The sequence below is a fragment of the Chlamydotis macqueenii genome, chromosome 19, assembly GCF_036417535.1.
Source record: "Chlamydotis macqueenii isolate bChlMac1 chromosome 19, bChlMac1.mat, whole genome shotgun sequence".
Classification (NCBI taxonomy): domain Eukaryota; kingdom Metazoa; phylum Chordata; class Aves; order Otidiformes; family Otididae; genus Chlamydotis; species Chlamydotis macqueenii.
Window position 1 is genome coordinate 10,103,906 of NC_141574.1, and position 12,548 is coordinate 10,116,453.

At 48.6% G+C, this 12,548-nt stretch overlaps 1 protein-coding gene across 8 annotated transcripts in view; it reads right to left on the bottom strand.

The window, feature by feature from the left end:
- Window positions 1–12,548, bottom strand: part of TSPOAP1 (TSPO associated protein 1) — a 68,948-nt gene that overhangs the window by 21,699 nt on the left and 34,701 nt on the right. For all 8 annotated transcript variants that reach the window (XR_015260674.1, XM_086763348.1, XM_086763344.1 and 5 more), the window contains exons 12-18: window positions 11,126–11,309; window positions 10,578–10,798; window positions 6,701–6,810; window positions 5,013–5,122; window positions 2,762–3,577; window positions 2,079–2,230; window positions 466–1,047 (exon numbers count right to left, since the gene is read on the bottom strand). Coding sequence is in view for 7 of the 8 variants with exons in the window: in XM_086763348.1 (XP_086619474.1) it covers window positions 466–1,047; window positions 2,079–2,230; window positions 2,762–3,577; window positions 5,013–5,122; window positions 6,701–6,810; window positions 10,578–10,798; window positions 11,126–11,309 (2,175 nt within the window). In the remaining variant the exon portion in view is untranslated. The remainder of the gene's footprint in view (window positions 1–465; window positions 1,048–2,078; window positions 2,231–2,761; window positions 3,578–5,012; window positions 5,123–6,700; window positions 6,811–10,577; window positions 10,799–11,125; window positions 11,310–12,548) is intronic.

Below are 12,548 nucleotides of genomic sequence, written 5' to 3' on the forward strand. Positions count from 1 at the left end.
TGTCATGACAGCTTGACAGCTGTTCTTCAGACATGGCTACCTTGCTGTGCAGTCCACCAAGGTGTCCCGTTGTACTAGAGCGCCTACTCTGCCTTGCGCAAGCCCCCTAGACTGGAGAAAGACCCCTTCAAGTCAGAGAGCACAGCAATGCCGGACTAACACTGACATCACCATCAGTGAGAACATCCTTTTCACCTTCAACTTCTGATGAATTCTTGCTTTCCTAACTCTCTTCCTGATCTGCTTGCATATATGTGATCAAATGGTGAGCTTCACATCTCTCTCCCAGGTACACAACAGCAGCCAACAGGACCTGTTGGTTTGCCAACCACTGGACCGTGGCCCAAAGGCAACAGTGTGTCACAGAAAGATAAAGACGATCAGTGGCATTTTGTTCCACTCTCCAAAATGATCCACACTCCTTCCCAGCACACGTGATACCGGGCAGGAGTTGTAAGCACTTACCTGCACCTTCAGCCCTTCGCGCAGGCCTTGCAATTCTGCTTCACGTGAAGGGACAGGCTCTGTGCTCTCACCAGGGAGCACTGCGCTGACAGCTTGCTGAGGAGGCACAGTCAGGCATTTCTTGTCTCGTGCAGCACCCGATCCCTGGGGGGAAGTGTCTAAAACCTGCACCAAGGAAGCACTGGGAGAGGAGAGGTGTGGCGAAGAGGCGTTCTCTGGCAGAGACTGTGCTGAGCTGTTGTGGCTGGAGGACAGATCAGTCAATTTGGCATCAGAGCTATCAGTGGGAACGTTTTGTCGAAGCAGCAGCACAGCTGTCTGCGTCATGGGTGGGCTGTGTGCCAGCAGAGAGCCCTTGGGTTCTCCACGGGGCAGTCTAGAGGTAAAAGTGGTAGAATGTGAAGGTGAAGCGTGGTGAGAGGCTCGCAGCAAGACTGAGGAAATCTGGGCTGGAACTGAATCCACCGACTCCCCGTACAGAGACATCGTTCTCACAGAAACTTCCCGGCACACCTGGAACATCTGAAGCTGGGACAAGTCCACCAGGACACTCCCAGCTGTTGGAGAAGTCACTTCTATTGCCTGCAAGCAAAAAAAACCAGGGAGCAATTACTTACTGTGCACAGTTCAGCCCTTCTGAGAATGACAATTCCTGAATCCAAAGTAAGCAACAGACTCCAAAGCCCTTGAGAGCAGGTGTGCAGAATTCCTGCCTTCCTGCACAATGTCAGGGAAGAATGAACAGTAAAAATAAATTGTTACCATAACCATTTGAGAAACTGGATATTCTATAAAATATTACTATATTCCCTCCTACTCCAGGTTTTAACTCTCCTTGTTCCCTACACTTTAAAAGGCCATCCCTTTTTTCTGGCCTCCCTTTTGCCTTACCTTCCCAGACTCCTCCTTTTTTAACCTGCATAGAGTAAAAAGCATTTCCATGACAGAAGAGCAATCACCAACACAGCACCACTCTGTTTTGCACTGTGCTCCTTCAAACAGCAGTGGCTTGCCTCTCCCATGGCCAATGGCACAACATCATGTGTGCAGAAGACCGCAGGCCATGTTTCCTACAGAATATCCTTGGAGGTTCTTTACCAGTATTCATACTGGACCCTGGGGGTGTTTGCACACCTCTCCCTTCACCTCTCCCTAATTTGAGAAAGGGCTGGAGAACTACACCTCACTTCTCATAGCCCAGAGACAAGCCCCAACTGGTGGCAGGGTTGTGTACTTGTACTCTGTGGACTCATTGCTCATTGAGCTCACTGCTTCCCCAAGGATCAAGCTAGTGCCTAGGTGAGACAGAGGAGGCTGACACCCGTTGTCCCATTTTCCTAGCAAAGGGTCCTGCCACAGAAGCTTTCCTAGCTTAGTTATGCCAAGAACACATCAAAAATCTGGACAGATGTCATTTTTGGTGCGCATCAGTCAAAACAAACAGCCTGAGCATTGTCCCTTCTCCAACATCACTCCTTTCCAGGCCGCGGAATGTCATTGCCTCCTCATGGCATGCTTACTGGATCAAGCTTTCCAGGTCTTGAGGCTCTGCAATCACCTGCTACTGCTGCACCAGCCTCCAGCCACCCACCAGCACAGCATCAGCACAATACCTTCTGTCCATCCGCGTACACGGCGTAACCAGTGACTCGAACTCCATTGGAAGATCCTTCGGCATCAATGGTGACAGGTAACCAGCTGATAACGAGGATACCTGGCGAGGGACCAGCTTCTACCTGGACATCCAACGGAGCATCAGGCGTGCCTGCAAGAGACCAAACAGATTTTCCTCTTGCTTACCTCACTACAGCACAAAGCTCAACTAAACCATGGTCAGAATCAAACAGAAAACTCTCACACCAGACTTGCCCCTGCAGAACCTCACTAGAATAGCCAGGCTATTAGGAAACAAGAGACAGAACCAGAGAAAACAAGGTGCTCTTGTTCTGTGAAAGTTTTAATGCACAGCAAACAGAACTTTGCAAAAGTAGCTGAGGCCAAGATGCAGCAACCCTTAGAGCAAGGTCATGGCAAACCAGATCTTCCATCCCCTGAGAGGCATGCTGCTCAAATCAGCAAAGAGGATGTCTTCCCAGAGCAAACAAAAATAAAAGAGATAATAAATTTTTAAAATAAAGGAAGAAAAACATTAAGACAAAACAGTACAGCATCTCAGGCTTTGGGACCTAACAAACCTCGCCTCCCTTTGCCCCAAGGCTTCCTAGCAAAGCACTGACAGAGCACCCTGCTCCAAGCACTCCACGCACAGTGGCAATGCACGTGACGGCTCTGATACCTGCTAGCAGGGTAGTGAAGTGTATCACAGCCGAGTTCTGCTCCTGCCCCTCTGCGACCTCTTCCCAAGGTGCGGTCGGGGGTCGGGCCTCCAGCTTGGCAACATACTGAGTGCTGGGCTGCAGGTTGCGGAAGGTGTACCAGTAGACCCCAGCTTTTGTTACGTCACACTCCTCCCCATTGAGATACACCGCGTGGTTGTAATTGCTGTTGCAGGGAAGCCACGTGACCTCCGCTGATGTGGCAGCGACGCTTCTGACTTTCAGCATAGTTGGCGCCACACAACAGTCTTGCCCCACAAAGAAAGTGCATCGCAGTTTATCAGAACTGCCTTGCTCTGTCACACTCTGCACAGACACACGGTAAGCCTTTGTCTTTAAATCCAGCTTTTCAATCACTGCTTTGGTCTGAAAGCCACTCTTCACATTTTGCCGTAGCTCTTCATCCACATAGACATTGTAGCTTTGTACATCTGGGCAGCCAGCTGGCATAAGTGGTGGTTCCCAGCCTACAACTATGCTTCTGGCAAGCTGCTTGATCAAAGTCAATTTTCTTGGGTAAGGCACTGCTGTATGACTAACAGGTTCCTCCTGGTCTCCTTCTGCTCTACTGGCCAAGGGACTGATGCTACTCTCTTCAAGGGAGAAGTCACTCTTATCTCCACTGCTGGTGCTTGCACTGACAAAACTTTTCTCCTGGTATGAACTATGGGTGAGATCATTCAGCTCCGAAGGCAGAAACGTCATGAGGTCATCATCTGAAACTCGCTCAACAAAATTGGAGGGGACCAGCCCTCGCCGGCCATCCATCAGCTCCCCTAAACGAAAAACAGGAAACCTGTTACCACTGCGCCTACCGTTCAGCCTTCCAACCCATCTGTGAAGACAATGTGACAGTGTCTACACTAAGCCGTAACTGCACTGCAGTCAGGAATGAAAAAAAGCCTCTGGGAGGTTATTTCTGGCCACCTTTCCTAAGGCTGTCCTAGGCAGATCCTAAGGGTCACAGTGAGAAGACTCACTGCTCCACACACTCCAGAGCCAACTAACTACACAGTTGTTTCGTGTAATTAGCTTAAGAGTTTTTCCTTTTTCATTATCCCATTGTTCCTCACCACAGCTTTTTCACTAACCTAAGCGTCTGTTTCTAGCCTTCCTAAACTACGCAGATTGATGATTTTATGTCTTCTCTCAGCCATACAGATTTGGATTTTGTAGTACTTCCTCATGAAAATCCATCTTTCCAGCTCTGTGTTCAGCTCTGGCCTTCTTTTTAGTTCCCTCCTTTGTTAAGTTAGCTTCTATAATAAAGATGTCCCAAAAGGACTACGGGAACGACTGATACCACAGCACTCTTGGTACGTGCAAGAGCCAGCAAATCACAGTCAAATGAGCAGTGTGTAGGGATTGCACTTACTTTCCCCTTTCAAAGTCTACCTACAGCAAATCAACTGAAAGCAGGGAAAGCAGAAAATGTTAGTAAAGAATAACCTTTTTATTCTTTAAACAATAATCAAACAAACAAACAAACAAATACATGAGAAGCTTGGAAATAGAAAGGAAGAGCAAGCCAGAACAGTCAAAGAGCAAGCAGTGCAACATGGCATGCATTCGCCTCAGCTCTTGCAAAGCACCTCACTAAATCAGGATCCTTCATCGCTGTAAGTCAGCTCCACAAAAACTTCATTACAAATTTACAGTCCGCAACTCTTGGTTTTAATTCCACCTGCCTATTAGTCAACCAGGATGACGTTTTCAAGGACGTCAAAAGAAAAACACCCTGTATGACACCAAATAGGACAACGACTGTAGTTTGGGCTGTTTAGCTTACACTCTACTCTACCAAAAGAGCAACAAGTAACCAAGACCATCAACCGCCTATGGTCTCTGGCTCACTATGCAGTCACTGGAAAGAGGGAAACAGACCATCTGCAGAAGGTGCCCAGGGCTGAACACGTTCCTCTCCATGCCTACGGAGGAACCACATGGGGATGAAACCTGGAGCTCTGCTGAAAGCAGTGGCAAAATTCCCACTGAAATCTCTTAGAATAGGATTTTATGTTTTAAACTTAATTTAATCATGATGTAAGTAAACTCTATTCCAACAGAATCTGTTCTTTCCTTTAACAATTTAACTTTGGGCAGAAAATCTTTATCTTGAGGTTTCAAGATTCACTAAATTCCTCTCCTGTTTTTTAGAAGATATCAGCTCTCCACAGCAGTTCGGTCACATTTCATTCTACTAAAACGCACCTTCAAAGAAGCCATCTTCATCCATGTCGCCATAGATGTAAATATATTCTCCAGCAGTCAGCGGAAGCTCTGCCTCTGGATTTTCATTAGGTCCATCAAAAGGATTGTAGCTGAAATATTTACAATATGAAGACTTACTTTGTGTAGAACTTTCACAGCAGCACATTCAAGCTGTGATGTTAGATCAGCTTACAATTCATTGGGACTGCATCCAGTTTTTGCAAGCAGCAAATTCCACAGACAAAGGTCAAGACTCTAGTTTATGGTTTTATATATAACTAATAACGTATTGCTCCATGTTCAAATGGCAGCTAGGAATAATTTTCTGAGCAGCAGAACAGATGTCTCGTGACGTCTGAAGGAACAGACCAGAAGGACTCAAAAAAGCGTTAAAAAAAATATTGGAATTACCTGAGTGCCGGCTGTGTACTGAGCAGCGAAGTTGTAGGACTCTGCATTTCTAAAAGGGACATCCTTGAATTCACCTGCACTCTGAACTACTTTATGTAGATAGCTCTCTATATTTCATGTACTTAATAGTTTTGGGGGAAAAAACCAAACCAAACCAAACCAAACCAAACCAAAAAAAACCCCAACCCCAAAGCATCAAAAAGGCCCCAAACATTTGAGGTACACTTTATCAGCCAACTGCTGTCATGGACAAGCCCAGCACAGAATCTCATAATTCTCATGTTTAAAACTCTCAGAATGAGCTGATTTGTGCAAGAAGAAACTTACACGAGTGAAGAAAAGGTTTCTAGCCTTTTTCTTCATAATTATCCAACCCTCAGGATCCAAGTTATAGAACTCTCAGCGCTGTAACTCCACATTTTAAACAGCAGTCCAAACGCTCCACTAGCATGAAAATTATAAATACATGGTGATAGGATTTGGACTGCAGGTAGTTCTATCCTGCCTACACAGGAAAATGCCTCACAAAAAAAAACCTTTATCTTTGCAAGCACCTACTGCTAATTCCCACTCCTTAGTCTTTAAAGGGGACTTCAACATGCCAAAGCAATGCTATCACCTTTATGAGCTGAGCGAGACCTTATGGGCCCGAGACTCTGACCTGAAGACACGGATCATGTTTGATCTGCTCCTCACAATCATCCCAGTTCTCTTCCTCCCCATCCACAGTCCAAAAGCTGAAGGGTATGCCAATACTTTTTGAATGATGAATAGCTAGTGGCTATTGCTCAGTGGAGTGCAACAGTTATCAGAAAGATCTGGGTTTATCCTGTGCATTTCTTTTTTCTTTTGAAATTACAACTGGAATGAACTTGGTCAAAAACTTCAATTCAGGATTTCTGGCCTGAAATTTTCTTAATTGTTGGAATAAGATTTTCTCGGAGAAAATTTCTTGGACTGTTCTGGAGAAATCAGACATTTCAAGGAAGGTGTCAGCTCAAATTCAATTTTCCATCCAATATAATATTTTTTAAAAGTTTCACACAGTGCTGTTCACTAAACAACAAATGAGCTTACCATGTTTTTGTTAAGCCAAGCACATGGGATTCGCTTGTACAGGAAATAACGGGTCACAGAAAAAATCATATGGAGGAACAAGATACACGGCCTAACGCAGCACCCACCCCTAACCGCGGCTGATGCTAGAGAAAAGGGCAAAGCAGGCAACCGTGCTGTAACCCGTCTGACCTCACAGCCCACAAAAAACGACCCAGTACCTGTATCGAGCCAAGAACACCTGGAGCTTCGCAGGCCCTTGGCTGCCTGGCTCTGGCATTAGAGAGATGCTGTCAACATCCAGTTCTTCCATCTCACTTGCAGTGTCCACCTGAGAAGATTAAAGAGGAAGGATATAATACAGCCCAAATCAGAGTAAAGAAACACTCAAAGGGTTCGAACATCAGTGAACAAGTCCTTGTTCTGGTTTTGTTAGTGAGGGGGGGCCTAAGGTGGCAGCTTCTGTAGGAAACTGCTAGAAGTCGCTCCCCTTTGTTCAGTGGACTCGGCCGGGCCTAGGGCAGACCCGCTGCTGGCCAAGGCCGAGCCGATTGGTAGCAGAATGTTCTGTGATAACGCCTCTGCGATAACGTATTTAAGAAGGGGAAAACAGAAAAAAAAAGGGAGAAGATGTGAAGCAGCTGAGCAGGGGCAGAGAGGGGGAGGCGCGAGCCTTGTGGGCCTTGCACCCCTCACCCTCTGGCCTCCCGCTGGGCAGCTGACTGGGCCCGACTGCAAGAAGTGGAGAGGGAATGGGATGTGAAGGAGATGTGAAAGGATCCTGAGAGGCGTCTGCCTGCCTGTTGCGAGGAACGGCTGCAGACACCAAGGGCACTGCAGAAGGAGGGGGAGCAGTAATGCTGCTCCTGGCCAAGATTCCCCTGCAGCCTGTGGTGATGACTGTGGTGGAGCCGGCTGTGCCCCTGCAGCCCATGGAGGCCCACGGAGGGGCAGAGATCCCCCTGCAGCCCGGGGAGGACCCCACGCCAGAGCAGGTGGAGGCCTGAAGGAGGCTGTGGCCCATGGAATTCTGAGGAACTTAAAGGTGCACAAGTCCATGGGACCTGATGAGATCCATCCGCAGGTCCTGAGGGAACTGGCGGATGAAGTTGCCAAGCCCCTGGCCATCATATTTGAGAAATCGTGGCAGTCTGGTGAGGTCCCCGATGACTGGAAGAGAGGGAACATAACCCCAATTTTTAAAAAGGGGAATAAGGAAGACCCAGGTAACTACAGGCCGGTCAGCCTCACCTCTGTGCCTGGCAAGGTCATGGAGCAGATTCTCCTGGAAACCATGCTAAGGCACATGGAGAGCCAGGAGGTGGTTGGTGACAGCCAACATGGCTTCACCAAGGGCAGATCGTGCCTGACCAATTTGGTGGCCTTCAATGACGGGGTGACGGCATCGGTGGACAAGGGACGAGCAACTGACATCATCTACCTGGACTTGTGCAAAGCTTTTGACACTGTCCCGCACGACATCCTTCTCTCTAAACTAGAGAGACATGGGTCTGATGGACGGACCACTCGGTGGGTAAGGAGCTGGCTGGATGGCCGCACTCAGAGAGTGGTGGTCAACGGCTCAATGTCCATGTGGAGACCGGTCACGAGTGGCGTCCCTCAGGGGTCCGTGCTGGGCCCGGCCCTGTTCAACATCTTTGTTGGCGACATGGACAGTGGGATGGAGTGCACCCTCAGCAAGTTCGCCGACTACACCAAGTTGTGTGGTGCCATCGACACGCTGGAAGGGAGGGATGCCATCCAGAGGGACCTGGACAGGCTGGAGAGGTGGGCCAGTGCCAACCTCATGAAGTTCAACCAGGCCAAGGGCAAGGTCCTGTACATGGGTCATGGCAATCCCAGGCACAAATCCAGGCTGGGTGGGGAATGGATGGAGAGCAGCCCTGAGGAGAAGGACTTGGGGGTGCTGGTGGACGAGAAGCTCAACATGAGCCGGCAATGCGCCCTTGCAGCCCAGAAGGCCAACCGCATCCTGGGCTGCATCAAGAGGAGCGTGGCCAGCATGTCAAGGGAGGTGATTCTCCCCCTCTACTCTGCCCTGGTGAGACCCCACCTGGAGTACTGTGTCCAGTTCTGGAGCCCCCATGGACCTGTTGGAGAAGGTCCAGAGGAGAGCCACAGAGATGATCAGAGGGCTGGAGCACCTCTCTTATGAGGACAGGCTGAGAGAGCTGGGGCTGTTCAGCCTGCAGAAGAGGAGGCTCTGGGGAGACCTGATAGTGGTCTTCCAGTACCTCAAGGGGGCTGCAGGAAAGATGGGGAGAGGCTGTTCAGTAGGGCCTATTGTGATAGGACAAGAGGTAATGGTTTTAAAATAGAGGCAGGTAGATTTAGATTGGAAATTAGGAAAAAATTTTTTACAATGAGGGTTGTAGAACACTGGAACAGGTTGCCCAGAAAGCTGGTGGAAGCCCCATCCCTGGAAACATTCAAGGCCAGGCTGGATGAGGCTCTGAGCAACCTGACCTAGTCAGGGAAGTCCCTGCTCCTTGCAGGGAGGTTGGACTAGATGACCTTTGAAGGTCCCTTCCAACTCTAACCATTCTATGATTCTACGGAGGCCCCGCTGGGGCAGCCGTTCTGGAGGGGCTGCACCTCGTGGAAGAGATGACCCACGCCAGAGCAGTTTCACAAAGGACTGTGGCCCGTGAGAGGGACCCCATGAAGGAGCAGAGGAGGAATGCGAGGAGTTCTTCCCCCGACCATGAAGCAGCGGCGTGAAACAACGTGTGATGGACTGACCGCAACCCCCATTCCCTCTTCCCCCCTGTGCCACTCGGGGGGGGGAAGGTAGTAGAGATAATGTTAAGCCCGGGAAGAGGGAGGGGTGGGGGGAGGTTATCTTGTTCTCTGTCTCATTCTCCTGCTTTGGTTTTAGAAATAAATGAATAGTTTTCCCCAAGTCGAGTCTGTTTTGCCCATAACGTTAACTTTAAGGATTTCTCCCCGTCCTTATCTCAAACCTCCAGCCTTTTTTCCTTATATCATCTCCCCCTGTTCTCTCGGAGGGTGGGGGGAGCGAGAGAGAGACTGCGTAGTCTGGTCCCGGTCGGGGCTGAACTACGACAGTCCTCTGAGCTCATGTATGGTGCCAGTCTGGCCACTGGGCTAAGAACCATCTGGAGCAATGACTTTTAAGGTGAAGAAGTAGTAATAAGCAGCAACAGCTCCAAGTTGCAGCTTCAGGGGTCCCAGTCAGACATCAGGAAAAGCTCCTTGCCCAGGTGGGTGATGCAGCTGTGCGACAGGTTCCCACTGACGCGGGGGGTCTCTGTTCTTGAAGAACCTAGAGTGTCAGCTAGGCAAAGCCATGGCTACACCGACCTAGTGCTGGTGACAGTCCCACTGCGAGCAGGAGATTGGACTAAAGACTCTGGAGGGCCCTTCCATCCCACACACCCATAATTCAGTGTATTCATTTCTTGCTACTTGACCCTAAACTGTCACATCAAGTGATGTACAGCAGAGAGGAGGAAAGACTGCTTAAGCGTACCCTACAATACTACAGAAGAGCTCCTGGGGAGGAGAAGCAACAACCGTCTGTGAGATCTTGGTGACACAAACAAGCAAAGCCTATTAATTTCATCCCCCTGCTAGCACAAACTCAGCATCTTTTCATGGTCTCTTTCACCCAGTAAAATTAAAAGCACCAGCAAAGAAGTTCATCCACAGCCCAAGGTCAAAAAGAGTCTGAACACAGCTCCTCAGCATGTTAAAAGTAACAGTTTGTAGCCTTTGTATGTTTTAACAGCAGCTGAGATGTCACAAGGAAGCTTAGCAAGAGCTTTCCCACACTTCCCACCAAACGACCTCCCCATCTCACTCCTTCTCCAAGCTCCTAGCACTCTGTCAACCCAGTTGTTTCCTTCCTGGATCACAGCAATATGTTCAAACGAGCACTAGAGACACAGGCATCAAAGGCCTTTTCAGTTTTTACCTACAACTGTTCTCTTGTTTCCCCCCCTTCTCTTCAGGCAGCCAGGAGGGAATGAATCCCGCATTACTGGTGCTCTCAGCGATGCATTTATTCCCTTGCGGCTGGAAAGCACAGGCTGCAGATCTGACTCCCACACTGACCTCTGGGGTTGGGCAGGACTTCGGACTGTTCTGTATGGATTCTGATTTTGAAGAGTTTGACTGAGATTCCACTTTCTTGGCTTGTTTCTGAGAACTGGAAGCAGCAACTGGGGAGACAACAGTGGCATCGGGCGCTCGCTGTGATGACTCCAACTCATCAGTTTCTTCATTGTGAACCTTCTTTGCGCTCTGGTGAGTGAGCAATCCAGGAACAGTTGATTCTGCAATAAAATAATCTGTCCATTACTTTTAGCCACAGGCAGAACACAAGATCAGCAGTGAGCATCACAGTGAGCAAACACCCTTTAGAGCAGCTCAGGTCTCTAAAACTAGGATTGATCTAACAGTGCAATAGACTGGACACCCTCGGCTCTCTTTGGTCAGAGAAATGCCAAGTTCTCTTTATGAGTACAAAATGACCCAAAGGTATTTATGAGAGAGAGTGCCCAAAAATTAATGAAACGTTTGTATTATTTCCTTTACACCTTTCCATTTACACAAATAATAACTCATATGTCAAAATACTTCTAGACATGTCCAACAATTACCCTTCTCCCAGTGCAGCTGTGGGGCTGAGCTGCACAGAGCAAGAGGAAGCTCAGAAGTCACCAGCGTAGAGGTGAGAAGGTCGATTTTTCCTGTTTGAAGCCGGAATTGTTTGAGTTCCTGAGACAGGAGGCTGAACTGCTCTGTTTGACTGCGACACTGGTCTTCTAGATCTTTCACCCGGGCCTGACAGGAGAGACACAAGATGAGGCACAAACTCATGTCAAAACCACTAGCGAGGCTCCAATCAGAAGTTGCATTTGCTGCATCTTTTCAGTGGGTCTCAGACTCCAAGAACCTAGAGGTGTGCCCTGCCCAGGAACGGTCAACAGGAACCGGCAGCTCCGCATCCACAGTATCTTTGAAAACCTGAGACTCATCACTTGTGAGGAGACTGACTGCAAGCTCAATTAGGAATTATCCCTGAAATGCTGCGTTTGAACGTCAATGTCCTATCCAAGGCCTGCAAAAGACCAGATGAGATAAGTCAAAGATAAATAAGCCTTGAAAAGAAGATGATGGAAAAGGCTTTGCATGTTTATTGGAGCATTGAAATCACATCTCCAAAAGGAATTGCTCTCCCAATGCTCTATCTCCTCCATCACTTCAGAGGCTCCAGCAAGCTTCCAAAACCTTACCCTGGCCTCCCCACCATTCTGGGCAGGACTTCTGCTTGTCCCTCCAGATCTTGGCTCCTCCAGGCGTTAGGGAGGGCAGAGAGCATCAGCACCCTGGCCCGTGCTGCAGAACATTTCTTTGAGGCAGGCAGCCTACACGCTTTGCCAGCAGGCCCTGCCGGGACGACTTGCTCATGCATGCTGAGTACAAGGGGGCTATACCTCAGCAAGGTGAGATGCAGGGAGCCTTGAGGAAATACTACGGAGTAGGAAGGACACATTCCTCCTAGGGAATCATTTGCATTTTCTAGTATTCTCTTTCTACCACCTCTAGATCTTCCCCTTCCAAAATACTGCTGAGTGCTGTCTGTCCTTACACATCCCCACATATTCCCTAGCTGTAGACATATCAATTCGCAGGAGAACGCAACTGTTCCTTTCCCTCTTCTCACTCTTCCACTGTGCAACACCTTACTCTGGCTTCCGAGACAGATATCCTGTGCAGACCCTGCTCATGCACTTCAGGTAGGAAGTAAACAAAAAGCATTAGTGCTGGATGGGAACATATCACCTAATCAGCAGTTCTGCAGCTGAACTAATGCAGACGACATTTGATTTGGCATTAGCACATTTGGCTGAGGTGCAGGCTCTGCCTTGCAAGAGATGACATTTGTTCCCTTTTTTCTCTTTGGGCTGAGATCACACCAGGCTTTGTAGTCACTCATCTCATCATTTTGCGCAGGGAAGATGCATCAAAACAGATGACTGCATTGTGCTCTTCAAAATTTTCCTGTTGTACAAAATGTTT